At 49.0% G+C, this 22,250-nt stretch overlaps 1 protein-coding gene across 1 annotated transcript in view; it reads left to right on the top strand.

The window, feature by feature from the left end:
• The window catches only part of RASGEF1C (RasGEF domain family member 1C), an 88,344-nt gene that overhangs the window by 52,944 nt on the left and 13,150 nt on the right, over positions 1-22,250 (top strand). The window contains exons 5-10 of the mRNA XM_086706496.1: positions 5,962-6,162; positions 7,268-7,342; positions 18,081-18,170; positions 19,737-19,839; positions 20,339-20,418; positions 20,502-20,597. Coding sequence (XP_086562622.1) covers positions 5,962-6,162; positions 7,268-7,342; positions 18,081-18,170; positions 19,737-19,839; positions 20,339-20,418; positions 20,502-20,597 — 645 coding nt within the window. The remainder of the gene's footprint in view (positions 1-5,961; positions 6,163-7,267; positions 7,343-18,080; positions 18,171-19,736; positions 19,840-20,338; positions 20,419-20,501; positions 20,598-22,250) is intronic.

The following is a 22,250-nucleotide window of genomic DNA, read 5'->3' as shown; positions in this document are numbered from 1 at the left end:
TATATAAAAAGGGAGATGGGCAATAGCAGATAAGGGGAGAAGAGATGGATGGATGGATGGATGGATGGATGGATGGATGGAGTGGAGGGTATGCAGGGGGATGAGAGCTCCCTCTCTCCAGGAGGCCTTCAGTAGAATGAGATCTAAATCATCGGTGGAACTATCTACCCTTGTCAGGCCTGCCTCTGCCATTGGTGAAGCCACTTCAAAGGCAGACCCTGCCATTCTGGCTACAGTGGTGGGGATGGGTGTAAGTCCTGGACTGGTTCCCTAGGGAAACAGGGCGCAAGTGCCAGCCCCCTGAGAAACTGCCAGGCCTGCCACCAGGGCTGTGCTGGGAAATCTTTTCTAACCACCCGTGGATGAGAATAACTGAGGCCTAGGAATGGCTGTGAAGAGCAGTCATCCACCAGGTGGAGGTGTTTGGAGCAGAAATAATTCATTGCAGATGTTCTCATTCCCTGGCTTGGGATCCAGTTAGGTGTGCTGAGCAGTATGGGCTGGAATGAGGTTTTGTGGCCCCCTCCCCACCCGCCCAGGCCCAGGCCAGGGTGCTCCCATGTGTCTTTGAGATCCCCAAGTTGCCCTTACAAGGAGCAGCCCCTCCAAAGCAGATGTCCTCTATGTGCAACCTCCTCTCCCCTAGATGGGGCTATGGGTTGCTCCCTGCCCCCCAGCAGGGGCAAAGGCTGGGCTCAGAAAGGAGCTGGTCACCAGACTGATAAGGCAGGACGAGTAGAACTCTCAGAGCATGAGGTCTGGACCATACCATGTGAGCCCACATAGATCCAGGCTCAGAAACCACATCTGTGTGACCTCGGACAAGTTATTCACCTCTCTGAGCTTCAGTTTGTTCATCAGCAAAAATACTGTTCCCACTACACAACTTTGCAGCAAAGAATCCCTGAAGTCACTTGTGTTCTTATTTTGGCACTTGGTAAATGTGAGCTGTGATGGGGAACAAATTATTTCCAAAATTCAGGCATATGGGGCTTATTTTTAACTTTTATGGAGTTGCTATTGTGGAACATTTCAAGCATACACAAACACAGAGAATAGTAACTGTGAACACCTGTGTATTTATCACCTAGGTTCAACAATGATCAACATTTTGCCAAATCGTTTCTTCTATCCCTTCACACACTTCCCCCTCCCTCCAAATTATTTTTTTAATGTTTATTTATTTTTGAGAAAGAGAGCACAAGCAGGGTAGGGGCGGGGGGGGGGGGGGGGGGAGGACAGAGGATCCGAAGCAGGGCTGACAGCAGAGAGCCCGATGTGGGACTCGAACTCATGAACTGTGACATCATGACCCCAGCTGAAGTCAGACGCTTAACCAACTGAGCCACCCAGGTGCCCTCATCCAAATTATTTTTAAACAAATTATAAACATTATATCTTTGGCTCCAAAAATATTTCAGCATCATCCGATAAAAGATTTCTCACATAGGAATAGGATCAAATGATATAAAATGCCATGCATAAATCCATGAAATGAGCACGAGTGTTTTCACAGCTGTGTGTCTTTGGACAAGTTACTTAATCTCTCTGAGCCTTAAACTTCTTTCTATAATGAGGAAGCATGGTAAGGACTGTGACATAACAATGGAGCTCAGGGAAGAAGAGGAAACAGCACAGGGCCAGGACCAAGGAGGCTTTCCCACTAGTGGACTGTGAAAGGTGACACCTCTCTCTTATGAGCTGCCCCCTCTCCTGAACCCTCATGTCCCTCCCTGTACTGCCCACTGCCTCTCAGTATCTGGGAACAAAAGGCCAGAGAGGAGCTGAAAAGGCTTTTCTCCATGACTGAACATGGAAGTCTTCCCAGCACCTGGCCCTTGCATTGAACCTGCTCAGGGCCACCCTGTGCTAGGGAGAGAACCCTGCCTTAGAGGGGCTTCCGGTGGGTTGGACTCAGCAGTTTTGGCTCAGGGAGGCCAGTGCTGAAGGTGAAGGAGAAGCCAGGGAAGGCCCCAAGGTCATAGCTCCAGTAAGGGAGACAGGACAGGAGGATCTTGGTGCCCTGGCCTCACCCATGGGGCCAGCCACACAGGAAGCTGATACCATGGGCTCTCCGGGGGACTGACCTTGCTTTGCCATTCACACAACTGTCTGCTGGGCTGACCCACTGGCCCCTGAAACCTCACCCACACCCAAGGGCACAGGTAGCAGAAAGCTGACATGGAGAACAAACTGGCAGCAGGTGCCAAGCTCCTGCCCATGCAAGGTGGGCCAAGCCCGTTGCAAGGCACCCTGGGCTGGCTCGGGTGGGATTTGCGAGAACTCCAAAGAACAGAGGCCCAGGGCTGTCCAGCCAGAGATGAGTTCTTACCATGAAAGTCCAAGAGGCACCTTGGAGAAGCACAGCCTTCACTCTTGGACAACCTCTGCACTTGAAACCCAGCTCTGTGCACACAGCAGGTGACTCTGTGGAAATGGATGGCATGCAGGAAAGCCACGTGTTCCGAAATGTGGATTCCTGACAGGGACAAGGACGACCTCAACATTCTCAGTGCTAGGTCTCTCTCGGCCTGCTCGGATGCACCTAGGGGATCTCTCAGCCTCTATCCACAAGGGTGTAGGAATCAGCGAGGAAATGAAGGGTAAATACCATCCCCATATTCTGAGGGGGTGCAGAAGATTCGGGAAAGAACCAACAGTAAGCTTGAGGCTAATACCACCAGATAAATTCTAAAGGAATGAGCTAACAGGAAAATGGTAACCATTTGGAGTGAATATTAGTTCAGTACAAACAAGTCTTGCTAAATTACCTGCATGTTTTCAAAAAAATTTTAACACTTATTCATTTTTGAGAGAGAGAGAGAAACAGAGTGCAAGCAGGGGAGCAGCAGAGAGAGAGAAGGAAACACAGAATCTGAAGCAGGCTCCAGGCTCTGAGCCGTCAGCACAGAGCCCAGCACAGGGCTTGAACTCATGAACCGCAAGATCATGACCTGAGCAGAGGTCAGACGCATAACTGACAAAGCCACCCAGGCGCCCCTATGTGTGTATTTTTAAAATAGGGTAAGCACGTGGTTCTAGCAAACTAGAACAGATACGCTGCATCCTTGACTTCAGGAGGGCTCCGACATCTACATTGGAGAGGCCAACCAATGAGAGGCAGGTGAAGGCCACATTAATCCAATCAGCACGTGTGTGAGTCCCCGTGTCCTTCACGCTGGGGATGAGCAAAGAGTGACACAGTATTATCTTCATGGAGCCGATAGTCCAGAGAGAGGAGATACTCAATCCCCTGATCGAGGCTTGGCCGAGGGTTTGAAAGAAGCCTGGTGCTCTGAGGTCCCAAGGATAAGAGCATGCCGAGAGAGAAGGCTGCACAGGCCCTGCCGGGGGCAGGGAAGGGGTCAAGGGACGAAGGAGCTGCATGTGTCTGGAGCACTGAGAAGGCAGGCAGGGGCCGTGTGGAGGCCACCGAGCGTGGTCAGAGCCTGATTTCAGGACCCCCCAGTCCTGCGGGGCTTCTGTCTTTGCAAAGGCCTGGAGGTATTTTAAAGAAAGGAGAGGCAGGGGTCAGATGTGCATTTTCGACAGACGGCTCTGGCTGCAGAGTGGAGTCTAGAGAGGCCAGCATGGATGCGGGGGGCCCTCTGAGGTCTCTTAGGACCACAGAGACAGAGCATGGAAATGTCAGAAAGCAAAATCAAGAGGGTTGGTGATAACCAGGAGGGATGTGAGGGAGAGGGTGGCTTGAGGATGGCTCCAGGCCTGCGTGCCTAATGACAGTGCTCCAGTCACTGAGACAGGGTTGCAGACAGAGGGGGCAGCTCTGGACAAGGTGAGGGTGACTTCCACTTACATGCATTGGGTCAAGGTGACCCCTGAGCCGTGATCTGATCTGGAGATCAGAGAAGTTGGATGTTGTCCACACACAAACACTAAGTGACACTCTAGACAGCATATGACTGAGGGGAAGGGGAGGACCAGATGGAGATAGGGAGGACCACTTCCCCCACATACCCCGAAGGATGATGCAGACAAGCCTGCTGACAGACTGAGGCAGGAGGAACTGGAGGCTGAGGCGATGAGGCCAAGGCAGATGCCGCCTGAGAAAGGGCCCTGGGCTCTCCTGACAGGAGGTCCAGGGAGGCAGTAAGGGCCAGTCCAAAGGCTGACAGGAGTGGGCGACTAGTGGGGTGGGGTGGTGGAGGGGTGAGTGGGGAAGGAGGGAACATGATGACAGTGTGACCGCTTAAATCTGAGTCTGAGTGAGGACAGAGATAGGGGGCCAGTGCAGGAATCGGGGCTCACAGGATGGACTCTCCATTTTCCCAGCACACAAATAAAGATCTGATAGGCAGCGTGCTAACCACACTTTTGGACCTGACACAGCTAGTCTGCAGGCAACCTCAGTTTATCCACATACTATCCAGCTAACCAGTGGGTCTGCCCACCATGGCTCTGGAAGCAAGGCTTAGCGTTCGGGTTCAGTTAGGGTTGACAGCCTCCCATCCTGGTTCCCATGTCCTGAGGGCTCTGCCCATGACCGCTTGACAGAGAAGCACTTCCATGAGCACCAAGAAGATGCCATCTTGGTCTCCCAGAGCTCTGGGCACCACAACAATGCTGGGCCTCAACCGCCCCACCTGGAGCCCTGTCAGATTCAGTGTTGAGGCCTCTCCGTGCACACTCAGCCCAGCTTGCCAGACGCCCCACCTGCAAAATGCTGCTGGATTTGTGTGAGTCAAAGCAGCATGAAGAAAGCACACTTCTTCTGTCTGAAATAACCTGGCAGCGCTAGGGGCACCTGGGTGGCTCAGTCAGTTAAGGGTCCAAATTTGGCTCAGGTCATGATCTCACGGTTCATGAGTTAGAGCCCCACATCAGACTCTCTGCCATCAGTGCAGACAGCCTGCTTCAGATTCTATGTCTCCCTCTCTCTCTGCTCCTCCCCTGCCCGTGCTCACTCTCTCTCGCTCTCTCTCTCTTTCTCTCTCAAAAATAAACATCAAAAAAATTATGAAATTACCTGAAGTACTGATGACTGACCACCCATTATTCTCCCAGCCCTCTAGGCCCTCTGGGCACCCTGCCTGATGGCTCATCATGGCCAGGAGGCCAGGCCTCAGACACTCCCACCCAGGCTCCTCGGCCTGTGGGGGTTGAATCAACCTCTGGGGGGCCATTTGCTGACAAGTTCAAGGGCTCCTTCTGTGGATTACTGAGAAAACCCTTGGGAACAGTGGATGTCAGGCTTAGTAAACACAGCCAGTCTGATGGTGCCTTCCTTGGAAATAGGGGTCTCTGATGGGGGGGGGCAATAATCAATCTCCCTGTGGATGTGGGAGGGGAGGATGGGTGCCCCTCCAGGGTGGGGCCCTGGCCTTTCTTCCCCAATCCAGGGCAACCCAAAGCAAGAAGGCATCTGTCTGAGCTGAATGGTGAGACACTTTTGTCAGTACAGTCAGTAGTTATTAAAGGCCCACCGTGTGCCCAGAGCCAGGCCTAGCCCTGACAACACAGAGGTGGCAACACAGGTTTCCCTGAGCCTGCCGAGCTGTCATTCTGCTGGGGCAGTAAACAACCCCGATCACCTCCCGCAGTGGCCCCATAGAGAAGTCACACGCAGCGACCTGGAGAAGTACTGTCGGGGCAGAGATAGGACAGCATGGCTAGTCAGGAAGGCCACTCTGGGTCAGGACAGAGGAGGGCCCCCAGTGGAGGGGCCCCCATTAAAGCCCAGCAAAAGGCCAGCACCTGCGGCATCTCCCTCCTCTCTCCCTGCCTCTGTCCCCCTGGCAGTGCACACCCCAGCCCAAAGAGGCGGGGCGGCCCTGGACCACGGTCACCCTCCCCGATGTGTGATCTTCCAGCTTCCACAGGAGGGGACGGGCGCGGGCACATCAAGCAACAGCTTGTCTCTGCCAGCCTGGAGCCCCAGACGCTGGACATGGGGAGATGCGTGTTCGGGCACGAGCCCCTCTCTTTCCGCCTCCTCTCCAGGCGTACCGGACTACAATGCATCAACTCCTGCAGGCTCTGCACCAGAAGCTGGCAGCTCAGGGCCAGGGCCCAGAAGGCCTGCTGGGGGCCGACAAGCCCATCTCCTACAGGACCAAGCCACCGGCCTCCATCCACAGGGAGCTCCTCGGCGTCTGCAGTGACCCCTACACTCTGGCCCAGCAGCTGACCCACGTGGAGCTGGTGAGCAGGCCTGTGCCATCCTCTACCCGGACCCAGAGCCGGGAACAGCTGAGAACCGGCTGTCCCTGATCCCAACCCCCTTCCCCACCCTCCCCCCCTCCACCGCCACGCATTGTGTCAGCATAACCCAGGGCTTGGAGCCTGTCACAGCAGGGCCGGCCAGCGTCTCCAGGATTCCCTAGCTCTGGAACAGTCTCGCCACTCCAGCAGGAGGGCTGGATACGCTCGGCCTGCCTGAGAGTCTGGGCCTGGGGCAGAGGACCCGGGTTCAAATACTGGCTCTGCTACCACCTGCTGTGTGATCTTCCACCAACTAGTGCCTTCCCTACCAGGACCTAAGTTTCCCCAGCCAGGACTCACAGACACACTGCACCCACCCTTGCTTCCCAGAGGAATCCATATAGGCCTTCCTGCTTGTGAAGGGGATACCCCAGCCTAGCCTCCAGCATGGTGGAGTCCCTATAGATGCAGAGGGTAAGGGGCCTGCCCCAGAGAGAGAGGGGGAAGTGGGGGGATAGGTTTCTTCTCTTTTAAACCTCCACCATTTATGGCCCCCTTACTGCTTTCTGGCATTAGACTCAACATGTGAGGTGCGCTGTTGTATTTTGTCTTCCCACCACCCTGCCCGGTAGGCACTGTTATTCTCCTCTTTGCACAAATGAGGAAACCAAGGTCCAGAGATGTTAAGTGACTTGCCAGAAGTCACACAGTAGAAGGGACAGAGCCGGGATTTAATTCTGACCCAGACCCCATGCTCTTAGCTACCAGGCCACCCCTGGAGGGAGCTGGTCATTTCAATTACCCAGTTTTGAGCCTAGTTTCCTGGGTATCACACCCCCCATGGGGACATTACTTCCTGCCCCCCATGAACCATGGCAGCCCCTGGGCATGGGAAAGGCAGGGCTCCTCCTTCAGGTTGGTTTTGAGCTCCGTGACAAATCAGTATAGGGGTTGTGGAGCCCTAGTGAGAAGGACAGGTGTCCAGAGACCCTTTTGGGTGGGCTGAGAGGGAGGGAGCCCACAGGAGCACCATGCCAGGGCCCCAGTGGGCACCCTCTCCATACCTTCCCCCCTTTCCCGACTTCTCCTCTCCCTTCTGGTGCAGGAACGCCTACGACACATCGGGCCTGAGGAGTTTGTCCAGGCTTTTGTGAACAAGGATCCTTTGGCCAGCACAAAGGTAGAAGGCCCTTGGACGGCTGTCCCAGCAGCATCCCCCCCACCCACTGGTCCCTCTGGGGAATGTCACAAGTGTCAGCAGGAGCTTCGGAGGGGCCCAGAGTAGAGCAGATGGGCTTGGAGGGGCTGTGTCCACTCCACCTGTGTCCCTCCAGCTTGCCACCCAGCCCAAGGGCCTCGAACCCCGACAGTCCCGGAGTCCTGGGGAAGCCAGCTGGTCACCTACCCAGGGAGGGTGGAGGGGAGGGGCAGAGCCAAGGCCCTGGGTGAGAAGGAAAGTGGAGGGCGCACCAGATGCTCTCCAAGACCCCCATGCTCTCCCTGCGCGTTTCTGTGGGCACTGGTGCCCTCCAGTGGCCACCCGGGGTAGTGCGTGCTACTGCCCACTGCCCAAGAAAGGTAAACGTGTGCTCTCCCCTCTAAGTGGTGCAGTGGCCCCTGGGCCATGCGCTACAGACAGCATCTGCACACCGGATCTCGGGTTTTCCCCTCCTCCCTCAGAGCCCAACCAGCAGGGTGCTTGGTGCTTATCAACCGGGTTCAATTCTAATCAGAACTGGAAACACTGTTGTCTTCTGCTCTCTGACCTAATAAAAGAAGAGCAACTAAATATGAATGCCTTTTCACCTCTCAGATAAGCAAAGATTAAACGTTGTGGGTGTGTAGGGAAAGGGACACCCTCACATACGTCTGGTAGGGGATGAAATTGGCATGATCGCTTTGGGGAACCACTTGGCAATCACACCAACACTTATCATGTACACCCTTGACCTCAACTTCCCATGCCTCATAACTTATCCTACAGATGTACACACCCATGTACACAAAGATGTATGCGTTAAGATATTTGGGATACACTGTGGCTATTATGGTCAAAGGCCGGAAGCGAACTACCTTATGGGGGCTGGATTACATCACGGTGCCTCCACACATGGAATGCTGTGCTACCCTTACAAAGAATAAGAACAACTGGAAGAATAGAATAATCCCCCAGATCCGTTGTAGAGACAAAAAGCAAGAGCGAAGAGCAGTGACAAAGAGGATGTGACCATTCGTGTGGCAACAAAAAGGAGGGTTCATGATACATGTCTGCTTGCACAGTACATGCATGTAGACGATCTCTAGGAAAACCAGAGGGGTGTCGGGGGTCGGGCAGGCGGAGTAGGAAGGAGACTTTGCCACTCGTAGCAGATTGTTTTTTTACATTTGGGTTTGGGTTTGGGTTTTTGGCCATATCCAAGTATCACCTTTTTATTGTGAACCACATCAAGATTGCAGTGACCTCTCTTTACCCACTCTATGGTAGAGGAACGTGTGTGGTCTTTCCAGCCTCCTGCTAGTATAGATCCTGCTGCTATGAACACTTACAAATTTTCATGTACATCAGGGCATATTTTTCTAGGGCATCAATTCTCAAGTGACTTGGTCTTACGGCCTTTTTTATACTCTTAAAAAGTATGAAGGACCCCAAAGAACTTTTGATTATGGAGATTATATCTACCGATATTCATCATATTAGCCATTAAAACCAGTAAATTTTAGGAGCACCTGGATGGTTCAGTCGGGTAAGCGGATGGTTCTTGATTTCAGCTCAGGTCATGATTTCGTGGTTTCTGAGATAGAGCCCCTAATCGGGCTCTGTGCTGACAACGTGGAGCCTGCTTGAGATTCTTTCTCTCCCTCTCTCTCTGCCCCTCCCCTGCTCATGCTCACTCTCTCTCTCAAAATAAATAAACCTTAAAAAAAAAAAAGGTAACTTTTAGATATATTTATTTATTCAAATTAGCAATAACAACCTAGTATAGGTTCACATAAGTAATATATTTTAACTAGATTTTCCAAAGTAAAAAAAAATTGAGAAGAGTGACGTCGTTTTATAGTATTTTTACAAATCTCAATAATGACCAACATAACTAAAAGACAGCTGTATTTTCTTATCTGCTTCTGCATTCAATCTCTTAACACATTCGCTCCACATTATTTTGGTTGAAAATCCAACCTCCCACAAATATGTAGTTGGAAAAGGGAATGGTATTTTAAGCCTTTTCAGATAACTGTGAATATTTTTCTTTGATACTATGCTAAAAACTCAGCAGGTGGTAGTTTTTTAAGATTAATTGCAATTTGAAATCTGAAAATATATCCGTGGACTTTCTGCACTCTATTATATTGAAATCTATTGATTCGTCTTACATCCGGAATGTATCTTTTGCTCATGCATGATTTTATAACATCATATATGTTGGTCATTTGGAAAATAGGAGTTGACTGAATCAAGCAGATCTTCCAAATGTTGGTACCTTTCATCATACAATATTTTTTAAATCCTTTTTTTCTTTTTTTTTTTTAATTTTTTTTTAACGTTTATTTATTTTTGAGACAGAGAGAGACAGAGCATGAACGGGGAAGGGGCAGAGAGAGAGAGGGAGACACAGAATCGGAAGCAGGCTCCAGGCTCTGAGCCATCAGCCCAGAGCCCAACGCAGGGCTCGAACTCATGGACCGCGAGATCGTGACCTGAGCTGAAGTCAGACACTTAACCGACTGAGCCACCCAGGCGCCCCATAAATCCTTTTTTTTCTTTAAAGTTTATTTAGAGAGAGGGAGGTGGGCAGAGAGAGAGGGAGAGAGAGAGAATCCCAACCGGCGCTGTGCTGTCAGCTCGAAGCCCAACCTGGGGCTCAAACCCATGAACCATAGATCATGACCTGAGCCAAAGTCAGACACTTAATGGACAGAGCCACCCACACACCCCTCATCATACAATATTTTTTTAAATTTTTTTTTCAATGTTTATTTATTTTTGGGACAGAGAGAGACAGAGCATGAACGGGGGAGGGGCAGAGAGAGAGGGAGACACAGAATCGGAAACAGGCTCCAGGCTCTGAGCCATCAGCCCAGAGCCCGACGCAGGGCTTGAATTCACAGACCGCAAGATCGTGACCTGAGCTGAAATCAGACACTTAACCGACTGCGCCACCCAGGTGCCCCCATACAATATTTTAAAATCATATCCATTGATATCACTACTGATCTCATCCTTCCAAAACAGCCCTTGAGTATTGGAAAACTGTCAAGGTCACAGAGACAGATACATGTTTTACAAGTTCCAAACCTTCTCTTAAAAACTTGAATTTTATCATTGGCAACAAATACTATCAATTGCTTCCTTGAAGTGACAGACTCATCTTGTTGATTTTCAAGAAAATATTAACCAAATACTGAAGTCTGAAAAACCATAGTTGGTCAGTCCTTCTTTTGAGTAAAAATGGTGTCTCCTGAGAAAAGTGGCCAGTTCTTCTCACAAACCAATCACACCAGTGCTTTTCCTCAAGACCTGAATTCTGTATGCATCAGAAGTGTTTTGTGTTTAGTCACTTAGAACACCAAAAAGAGGGGCACCTGGGTGGCTCAGTCATTAAGCATCCAACTTCGGCTCAGGTCATGATCTCACAGTGTGTGCGTTCAAACCCCGTGTTAGGCTCTGTGCTGACAGCTTGGAGCCTGGAACCTGCTTTGGATCCTGTGTCTCCCTCTCTTTCCACCCCTCCCCCACTCATGTTTTCTCTCTCTCTCTCTCAAAAATAATTTAAAAAATAAAAATAAATTTTTTAATTAAAAAAATACCCAAAAGATGTGTACACAAGGATGGAGATTTAATAAAATTGAAATGTTTGCCTCCTCAAGGACATTCTGAAGTCACACTCACTTCTTTTCTTTGACCTCGAACGTGTGATAGTGAGGAACACAATGACCACTGATTATGGCTTGGTGACTCTGCCTTGCTTCGGGCTAAGAGGGAAGCCATTTTACACGCTTTTCTTTTACACGTCAGTGCAAATGTCAACACAATGAAAAGACAATGACATTGTATGAATATGAAAATAGTTGTGCCCTAGGCTCCACAATATACCTAGGACAGAAAACACTGTGTCACAGGCTGGGCCCATGGCCAGCCTTACCAGGCGATGCCCTTTCGCGCTACCGGCAGGGAGGCATTCTTGCTTCACACCCTCACTGACACGTGAAACTGTCCCACCTTTTTTTTTTTTTTTAATGCTTATTTATTTATTTTTGAGAGAGACAGAAAGAGAAATCAGGGGAGGGGCAGAGAGAGAGGGACACAGAGAACCCCAAGCAGGCTCCCTGCTGTCAGTGCAGAGCCCAATGTGGGATTCGAAACTACAAGTTGTGAGATCATGACCTGAGCCGAAACCCAGAGTCGGATGCTTAACTGGCTGAGCCACCCAGGCGCCCCTCAAATTGTCAGACTTTTAAATGTCAAGCTATTAAGCGGAACATCTTTTCATGTGTTTTGGACATTCTTGTTTTCTATGAAATGCCAGTTTCCTTTTGGTGATTTGGCTTTTTCTTAAGGATTATCAAGAGCTTTTTTTTTTTTTAAATAAGTTGTTTTGTTTTTGTTTTTTTTAAATATGTAGTAGGTGATTATTTTTTGTCAGTTAGGTTTTGGGGAGGTAGTAAAGAAATCCCTCCCTACTCCCTACCCAGGTCATGAAGATAATCTCCAATGTTTTCCTCTAGAAGTTTTAAAACTTTTGCCCCTCACATTTAAGTCTTGGATTTGAAATTCACTCTGTGGCTATGGATTGAGGTGGGGATCCATGTTCATGGTTTTCCACACAAATAGGAATTGTTCCTACACCATAATTTATGGATTGCCTTGCCCACCAATATGCCCAGACAGTTCTGTCACTATCGTGTGTCAGGTTTCCACACACGTGTAGATCCGTTCCTGGACTGTCTCTTCTGTTTCCCTGGTCAATTTTTCTATCTCTGTGTCAATATACACAGTCTTCATTTAAAAAAAAATTTTTTTAACATTTATTTATTTTTGAGACAGAGAGAGAGCATGAACAGGGGAGGGTCGGAGAAAGAGGGAGATACAGAATCTGAAACAGGCTGCAGGCTCTGAGCTGTCAGCACAGAGCCCGACGCGGGGCTCGAACCCACAGACCGCGAGATCATGACCTGGGCTGAAGTTGGACGCTTAACCGACTGAGCCACCCAGGCGCCCCTACATAGTCTTCATTTTTATAGTTGTATGATCAGTCTCGCTGTCTAGTCAAGTAAATTCTCCTGTTCTTCTTTAGGGGTGGCTTGGCTGTTCTTGGCCCTTTGTTTTTCTTTTTTCTTTTTTTAAGTTTTATTTATTTATTTTGAGAGAGTGTGTGTGTGCATACATGCAAGTGGGAGAGGGGCAGAGAGAGAGGGAGAGAATCCCAAGCAGACTCTGCACTGTCAGCAGAGCCCGACATGGGGGCTTGAACTCAAACTGAGAGATCATGACCTGAGCTGAAATCAAGAGTCGGGTGCTTAACCGACGGAGCCACCCAGGTGCCCTTGCCTTCTGTTTTTCTGTTTGACTTTTTACATCCTTTGTCAAATTCAATGAAAAATCCTACTGTGATTTTGTTAAGATATATGACATGTGGACCAGTTTGGGAAGAATTATCATCTTCATGATAATAAGTCCTCCAATCCATACAAATGGTAGGTCCCTCCATTTACTTAGATCTACTCTGTAATACCTTTCTTTTTGTTTAATTTTTATTTATTTTTGAGAGGGAGACAGAGCATGAGTGGGGAAGGGGCAGAGAAAGGGAGACACAGAATCTGAAGCAGGCTCCAGGCTCTGAGCTGTCAGCACAGAGCCCGACGTGGGACTCAAACCTATGAGCCATGAGATCATGACCTGAGCCAAAGACGGATGCATAAACTACTGAGCCCCTCAGGCACCCCTCTGTAATACCTTTCTAATGCTTTATAACTTTCTCCATAAAAATATTAAACAGATTTTGTTAGACTTTTTTCCTCTGAGCACTTTATGCATATTTTTTTATCATTTATTTTTGAGAGACAGAGAGCATGAGCAGGGGAGGGGCAGAGGGAGAGGGAGAAAGAGAATCCCAAGCAGGCTCTGCAGTGTCAGCACAGAGCCCTACAGGGGGCTTGAACTCACGAACCATGAGATCATGACCCGAGCCGAAGTTGGACGCTTAACCAACTGAGTCACCCAGGCACCACTCCAATCCTTACTCTTTTTATTTCTATGGTAGCCATACAAAGAATCCTCACTGATAGGAAATCGACATGACAGACGGATCCTAGTTTTTAAAACTCTGAAATGTTGGGATTATTAGTTACTGCAGAATAGCCCTGCTAATTCTGACTAATAAGAATTTCTCTTTCTTGCTTATTATGCTAACTGGGACCTCTGGTAAAATGCTAAATAGAAGTGTTGCTACCCGGCATCCTTCTTTTGTCCTGATTTTAAACAGAATGCTTTTAACAGGTCACAATAGAGTATGGTGTTTACTATAAGATCATTTTTTTAGATGTCCCTTATCAGCTTAAGGCAGTATCCTGGTCCTACTTGGCAGAGAGTTCTTATCATGAATGGTTGTTGTATTTTATTGACTACTCTTTCTTTTTTTTTTTTTTTTAATGTTTTTTAAGTTTATTTATTTATTTTGAGAGAGACACAGAGAACATGAGCTGGGGAGGGGCAGAGAGGAAAGAGAGAATCCCAAGTAGGCTCTGCAGAGCCAGTGCAGAGCCTGACATGGGGCTTGAACTCACAAAACCGTGAGATCATGACCTGAGCCCAAATTAAAGAGTCAGACACTTAACCGTCTGAGCCACCCAGGTGCCCCTCTCAACTACTTTTTCTGGATCGATTGACCTTAGGTTCTCTTCTCTTTTAAACTGTTAAGTGATTATACAGTAGGCTCCCTCTTTATCCACAGGGTATATACTCCAAAACCCCAGATGCCTGAAACCACGGATGGTACTGAGCTCTATATGTTTTTTCCTATACATACTTATAATGAAGTTTATAAATCAGGCACAGTAAGAGATAACAACTAATAATCAAATAGATCAATTATAATAACATACTATAACAGAAGTTGTGTGAATGTGGCCTCTCTCTCTCAAAATATCTTATTACACTGCACTCACCCTTCTTGTGATGATGTGAGATGATAAAATGCCTACATGAGGAGATGAAGGGAGGTGAATGATGTAGGCCCAATGACATGGTGTTAGGCTACTGCTGACCTTATGTCAGAAGGAGGATCATCTTGCTTCCAGACCTTGCTCGATGGCGGGTAATTGAAACCACAGAAAACAAACCATAGATAAGGGGGATAAGGGGGGAACTACTTACTGTATTAGTCGTTTTTTTTCCAATGTGGAGCCCCCCCCCCCTTGCATTTCTGGGATATATGAAATCGGGTCGTGATCGTTATCTTTTTTGTACATCCTAAGATTCCGTTTGCTCTTGTTTTGTTTAGGATTTTTGCAGCTATAATCATGAGACAGTCTTCTTATTTTCCTGCCTGTCCCTCTTCTTTTCTAGTCTTTATTTTCTCTTTCCCTGTTCTCTCTTCTGTATAAAAGACTGAATTTCCTCCTCCTGGATCATTGGGCTAGAATTTGCCAGCGAAACCATGTGGGCCTGCTATTTCCATTTAGGGAAGACTTTCATGTACTGATTCAAGATTTTCCTTGTTTGTTTTAAACAAACAAGTCATACTCACCTCTAATATTCTCTGTATTTACATCCGTCCTTGTTCCGTCATCCCTCTTGCTAAGTGTTCATCAATTTTGTTAGCCTTTTCAAATAAAGAGCTTCTAGCTTCCTTGATCCTATGTGTTGCATCTTTCTTTACTATTTCATTTTTTTCTCTAATCTTTATTATTTCCCTCCATCTACTTTAAAGAAAGTAGAAATCCAAAAATCCAGAAAGCTTTGGATTCTTTCTTTCTTTTTCCTTTTCTAATTATTTTTTATTGTTGGATATTCAGCCTGTTGTTATCGTTTCTTCTTCTTTTTTTCTTTTTGAGAGACAGAGCAAGCGTGTGCAAGCGTGAGTGGGGGAGGGGCAGGGAGAGAGAATCCTAAACAGGCTTCCTACTCAGCATGGAGCCTGACGCAGGGTTCAATCTCACAACACGAGATCATAACGCAAGCCAAAATCAAGAGTCAGACACCTGACCAGCTGAGCCACCCAGGAGCACCTGTTCTAATAAAAGCATGAAAGACTATCCATTTCTTTCTAAATATATTTTTTGTTTGCATCCTCCACATTTTGTTTTTCAACATTTTCGTTCTTGCTTTAATTTCCACGACGATTTCATCTTTGACCCATAGATTATTTTAAAATGTGTTTTTAGATTTCCGACTATTTGAAAAGAATGCACATTCTCATAGGGTGGAGGGTAGACAGGCTTCCATATCTGTCCATTACTTCAACTATGTAAATTGTGTTGCTCAAATTTATATTTATACTGTCTTGTTTGTCTCCATAATCTATGGATTACTGCCAATGTGTGAAAATCTTCCACTGTGGCAAGAAGATGTGATTTCTCCCTATAAAGAGGTTTACTTTCTGACTGCATTTGCCTTCATATTTTGAAGCTATGTTGTTAGGTGCAAGCAAGTATGGACTTGTGACATACCCTCAATTGATCAAACTTTTACCATTATGTGGTTACCCTTTAATCTTCTCTGATGCTTTTTGCCCTAGAGTCTTTTTTTTCCTGCCTTAAAATCTATTTTGTCTAATATTAGTACAGCTATGTGATATTTTTCATATATATTTTTCCATTTTTTTAACCTATATCTTTGGATTTGGGGTGTCCCACTTGAAAATAGCAAGTAGCTGGGGTTTTAAGATTACAGCAATTGGGACAACTGACTGGCTCAGTTGGTTGAGCATCCAACTCTTGATTTCTTCTGGTCATGGGATCAAGCCCCAAGTCAGGGTCTGCACTGAGTGCAGAGCCTGCTTAAAATTCTGTCTCTCGGGGCATCTGGGTGGCTCAGTCTGTTAAGGATCCAACTCTTGATTTCAGTTCAGGTCGTGATCTCATGGTTCATGGTGGGATTGAGCTCCATATCAGGCTCTGCACTGACAGCATGGAGCCTGCTTGGAGTTCTCTCTCCTTCTCTCTCTGTGCCCCTCCCCCTCTCAAAACAAACAAACATTAAAAAAAAATGATTCTGGGCACCTGTATGGCTCTGTTGGTTAAAGCATCTGATTTCAGCTCAGGTCATGATCTCATGGCTCATGAGAGCCCGGTGTGGGACTCTGTGCTGGTAGCTCAGAGCCTGGAGAGCCTGCTTTGGATTCTGTGTCTCTGTCTTTCTCTGCCCCTTCCCTGCTCATGCTCTCACTCTCTCAAAAATAAATAAACCAAAAGAAAAAAATTCTCTCTCTCTCTCTCCCCCTCTGCCCCTCTCCTCTGCTCACGCACGCACACACACACACACACACACACACACACACACTCTGAAAAATAAAATAAAATAAAGTAAAATAAAATAATATAAAATAAAATAACAGCAATTATAATTACTGATATATATGGATCAGGTTTTACCACTTTCTGTGCACCTTTGACTTGTCTTCCCACCTCTTCCCTATCTTTTTTCCTCTTTTCTTTACTTCTTTTGGATTAATAGATCCCCAATTCCATCTCCGCCTCTACTTACTGAAAGTCACCCTGGCAATTTCAACATGAATATTTAAGTTAAGTTAAATCTTTTAAACTTCAGTACATTTATACAGCTGAATATTCCACATCAATTGAAAAATTATATTTCCAAGGGATATTTTATGATACCTGAAAAGGTTCATGTGGAAAAATATGGAAGCATGTACACAGTTATGTGCAGATAGATACATACAGTTGACTCTCATAATTTAACATGATTATATCCATGAAGTTGTCATGAACACAGAATTAGCAAATGCCACTGCTCCCAAGGGAAATACAGGGGTAAGTTCCTTGCAAGCCTCCCACCACATTTGCATCGACCAGCCAATACATAACCTTGCATTGTGCGTGTTTCTGTTCAAAGACACCCTATTTAACGTATATTGTTCTTCCAATAACATTGAACTCATGATTCATGTCTGAGTGCAGCTTACCTAACACATATTTTCTCGTTAGGGCACATCACAACCTTCATGTGCTCAGGAACTGCAGCACTGTGCTTGGAGCCACGTTAAGCAGGGAACTCACCATCACACTGAACAGACCACAAAAAAGAAAGGACAGTTTCTTCACAGTAGGGGAGCTGAAACGAGAAGGCAGGGTGTCAGCTCAACCTCTGCTGGGAACAAAAAGGCACTTTGAGTGACTCAAATTTTTTTTTTTTAATGTTTATTTGTTTTTCAGAGAGACAGAGAGCATGAGCAGGGGAGGGGCAGAGAGAGAGGGAGACACAGAATCTGAAGCAGGCTCCAGGCTCTGAGCTGTCAGCACCAAGCCCAATGTGGGGCTCGAACCCATGAACCGTGAGATCGTGACCTGAGCCAAAGTCAAATTTTTTGCCACTCTGCACATATCCATGAATGACAGCAAGTGACAGTGACATGAGTAGCGATTTGGGGCTACAAATACGTTTTTAGGAAGCAGACAGATTCACAAAGACAGAATCCATGAAAAATGACAATCAGATGTGGGGGAGCTATGCATATACATACATATATATATATATATATATATATATATATCATATTAACTTACATCTTCGAGTATATAGAAAAAAGACTGGAAGGATACACTTCAAACCATTGGTATTTGTGGATGATTTTGAGGTTTCAACGGTTTCCAGATTATCTACAATAATGATCAATGAACTGACTCCATGTTCCAAAAGTTATTGACAGAAAGACTGAGTATGATCCTTGTGTCTTTCCCAGCCTTGTTTCAGTGACAAGACCAACAATCTGGAGGCTTATGTGAAATGGTTCAACAGATTGTGCTACCTCGTGGCGACTGAGATCTGCATGGTGCGTAGAAAGCCGGGGGGTATGACCTGGCTTAGCCAAAGGTGGTGGGGGTTGGGGGAGCCCACCTGGGAGGGAACCAGAAGGGCCTCTTGAGCTTGTCCGTGTCCAAGCCCGGGACCAAGCTGGGCACCTCTCTGGGACACCAGGTGTCACCACCCAGCTTGCCTACCGTGACATTTCTCTCTGTATGGAGCCTGGCACGGATCCACTGGACTCTGACAGAGAGTGTCAGAGATGGCTTGCTGAAGGAGTCAGATCTGCCAAGTGGTCCCACCCCCATCTCTTCCTATCTGCCTTGGGTGTCGTGGCCTGCCCTGCTGCCACACTGTGTTTGGCTCTCTCAGGATTTAGAGTAGAAATGCCCCAACCTTTTAAGAACTGGGAGATTGTACATGCAAAGCCCAGGTCTCCAGCTTCTCCCAGAAGGCAGGAAGACATCAATACTGAGCCAGGTGCCCTTGTCACCAAGTCACGGTCCCTCAGGGCCAGACCCTGCCCACCCTCTTCTCTTCCTTAGAGTGGAGGAACCTCCTTCAAGCCCCCTGTCACCATCAGGTGAGGCCCTGGGGCCACTTGTGTCAGGGAAGGAAAGACTGAAGGCAACACAGGTGCTAGGTGGGGCTCTCTGGAAGCAAATGCTGAGATGGAAACTGGGGTAAGGGGCAGAGAAAGGGGCAGAGGCAGGCCTGCTCAGAAGGAGAAGCTGGTCTGCGATGCCTCAGCCTTGGGAGTGCTTCCTGTTGGGCACACACAGCGGGCTGAAATGCCTGGCCTCCATCCCCGCCAGGCTCAGCCATCTCCACCACTGTACAGACACCCCGACAGGGACAGGAAGGACCTCAGGTGGGAGGCTTTCTGAACGGGGTTTGGGCAGCAGGTCTCATGCTTCCTTGTGGCAGTAAAGACCACTGCTGCACGTAAGAGCAAGCCGGCAAAATCCATATGGAAAGAACACAGGGTAGGGTTCCACGGGGCCCATCTGCTTCCTGCATTTGCATCACTGGCCTGGCAGCTCAGATGGCGGTTTTTACATAGGCAAAGCTGGACTGAGCCCTCCCAGGAGTCAGGCAGTGCCTCAGTCTAGGACGGCCCAGGGGATGACATTGTTTGGAGCCATCAGAGAAGTCAGGGTCCCAAGCACTTGGCCACAAGCTGGAGGTGAAGTCATGCAGTCATTCAACAGGAAGCAGTGGAGGGGCCACTCTGGGGACAGGGCCAGGGTCCGTGCAGCCCCAGTGTGGAGAGAGCAAGCTCAATGCACGGGGGACAGGTGAGGGAGCCAGGGAGGATGCTGGAGCTGGGCCTGGAGGGAGGAGCAGTGTCTTGCAGGGAGAGCCCCTCAGCACTCTGGATGCCCCATGGAGTCCCGTCAGACCCCCTCCCCCGCAGCCCTTCATGGTGGTGGGCTCTGCCGAGGACGTGCAGAGACCCTGAGCTCTCTGGCTGCAGACTACCCAGCATCAAGCGTCTCCACCGTGAACTGGGTTGAGAGAATGTTGATGAGGGACTGGCCTAGTGACGGGGTGGGGCCGTGTCACCACTAAGGCTCAGATGCCTTGTCCCCAGCCGGCCAAGAAGAAGCAGAGGGCCCAGGTGGTGGAGTTCTTCATTGACGTGGCCCGTGAGTGCTTCAACATTGGCAACTTCAACTCTCTGATGGCCATTATCTGTGAGTAGGCCAGCCGGCCCGGTCCCCGTGGGAGCGCTCCCAGAGGCACATGCAGACAGGCCAGGGGTGGGGTGTGGGGTGGGGGGAAACCAGGGCCCTCCTCTGAGCAAGGTTGGTGCTGCTGAGCCCATACTCCCCTGCCCCAGAGGTCCTGGAGACTTGACCGCCCCCCCCCCCCCCCCGCCTTGAGGCCTTCCTTGCCAGGGTGTTTGGCTGGACAGTGTGTCCCCAGAACCAGGGACAGCAGGGGCCCAAAGCAGACCCTGGTCATGGTGTGGGGCCAGTTTGGCGGGGACTGGGACACGGGCCTGCACACATGGGCCGGTTCACCCAGACACAGTGTCCCCAGCACCCATACACCACCATTGGGCCGTCTGCAGAGGCCTCAACCTTGGTTCAGGCGGCCAACTGGGGCCACCCCCCAGGCCTCCCGCCCTAGGGAATTAAGCAGACTGTGCAGCCCAGAGACGCTCCCCTAGCTCGACCCTCCCTCTTCCAGCCGGCATGAACATGAGCCCTGTCTCCAGGCTGAAGAAGACCTGGGCCAAAGTGAAGACAGCCAAGTTTTTCATCCTTGAGGTAAGCAAGGCTGCCAGGCTGCCAGCTGGAACTGGCCGACCCTGGGATGCAGCTCCCCCACATGCTTCCCTGTCTCCTTCCAGCACCAGATGGACCCGACAGGGAATTTCTGCAACTACAGGACAGCCCTGCGGGGGGCAGCCCACCGCTCCCTGACTGCCCACAGCAGCCGGGAGAAGGTAGGTCAGAGGCTTGGCTGGCCTTTAGAGCTCCTCCCTACTCCTTCCTACTCCCTACCTTGGCCTAGATGGGTTGTATCAGAGAGCCTCTATGCCGACTCCAACGTCACTGGGTCCAAACCCCTGCCCTTCTACAGCATCTGTATAGGCAGCCATGTTCCTTCTTTGCCTCCAATTTGGGGAACTCACCACCTTACAGAACAGATCAGCCCATGCTCACGCAGCTCTAGCTGGTAGGAAGTGTTCCCTTATGGGGCTGGGGTTGTCCTCTCTGGAGGACCATGCAGAATGAGGCTGCTCCCTCTTCTACCCACCAGTCCTTCGGCGCCCCCGGGTCCCCGTCCCCTCCCTCCTAAGTCAACAACCCAGGTCTGCCCCGCCATACTCGGTCTCCAGTCCACTCCCCACTTGGATCTCTTTGGTCCCTGAACAGTGTGACTTGTCAGAGTCCCTTCTGTTTCAGATCAAATTGTTTACAAGTACATAGGGTCTTACACCTCCTTACTCTAAACGCAATACCTTCATTGATAGAGCTTCAGATCACATTCACGGTTTTGGCAATGACTGAACCAAGCTTCTCGCTCACTAGAACTGCCTTTTCACAGGCTCTGTTCTTATACATTTGCATTTGGGGGCCTTGCTGACCCTGATCAATTGTATTTGTCTCCCAAATTCTCCTGGTGGCCTCCAATATAAGAAACTGGGCCCTGGGATTGCGGGGAACCTCTGGCTTAAAACCTGTCACCAGCCCGATGATTAGAGTTATCATATCCATGGGGAAGAAACACCAAGACCTTTTCTGCCTGATCTCCTGGCAGGAATATTGGCAGAATTAGGTCTCTGCCATGTTTGTGGAGGTCTGTTTCCAGTTTGAGAAGAAGTTGCTGTTCTTGAAATTCAAAGTCCCTGTGGAATTAGATGAGATGGCTACCAGGGTTTTAAGTCTGGGGAGCAGGCCAAGACCTGCACATTTGTGCCACCCAGCCGGCCCTCCCAGCCCCCCACCCAGGGGTGGGGGTGGGTGTTCACAGACCCTGGCCCCACTGATGGCTATGTCCTATCCAGCTGGCCTTTCCTATTCAGGCTGTGAGCCCTTCAGCAGCTCTGGGTCTGAGGAGGGCTGATGCCAGGGAGCAGCATTCAGTGAGACAGAACCTCAAAATCCCAGGCAAGTGAGCCTGTCCCCCAGGAGCCAGGAAGCTGCAAAACCAGAGTGGCAGGGACAGAGACCTTGCTTCACTGAACCCCTACCACGTGAGGGCTACTTGACTCTGTCTCTCCCTTCCATTCAATTCTGATGACTACTTACCAGGTGGATTCTAGCAGTGCCATTTCCCAGATTAGAAGACTGAGTCTCAGAGAGGAGACCTCACTTGTCCAGTCTCACAGCAAGTAGGTGGCAAAACCAGGAGTCAGCCTCTCCAGCGCACCACCAGGCCTCATCTTATTCCCAGAACTCAGGTGCTGTGTGGCAGTCACAGAGGTCCTCGCCTGTGGCCCAGGAGTGGGACTGTGGAGTGGGGGCAGATAGAGTTGGCTGCCACCTTTGGTCCAAGATGTCAATTATGGCACTGGCACTCTGCACTATTTTTCTTCCATCCGTGCTCACCAGGTGGCTGTGGGGTGGACTGTGATGTCCCGTTCCTGCACTCT

Source organism: Puma concolor, chromosome A1, assembly GCF_028749965.1.
Source record: "Puma concolor isolate L17-30 chromosome A1, mPumCon1.1.hap2, whole genome shotgun sequence".
NCBI lineage: Eukaryota > Metazoa > Chordata > Mammalia > Carnivora > Felidae > Puma > Puma concolor.
This window is presented reverse-complemented; position numbering and strand designations above follow the sequence as displayed.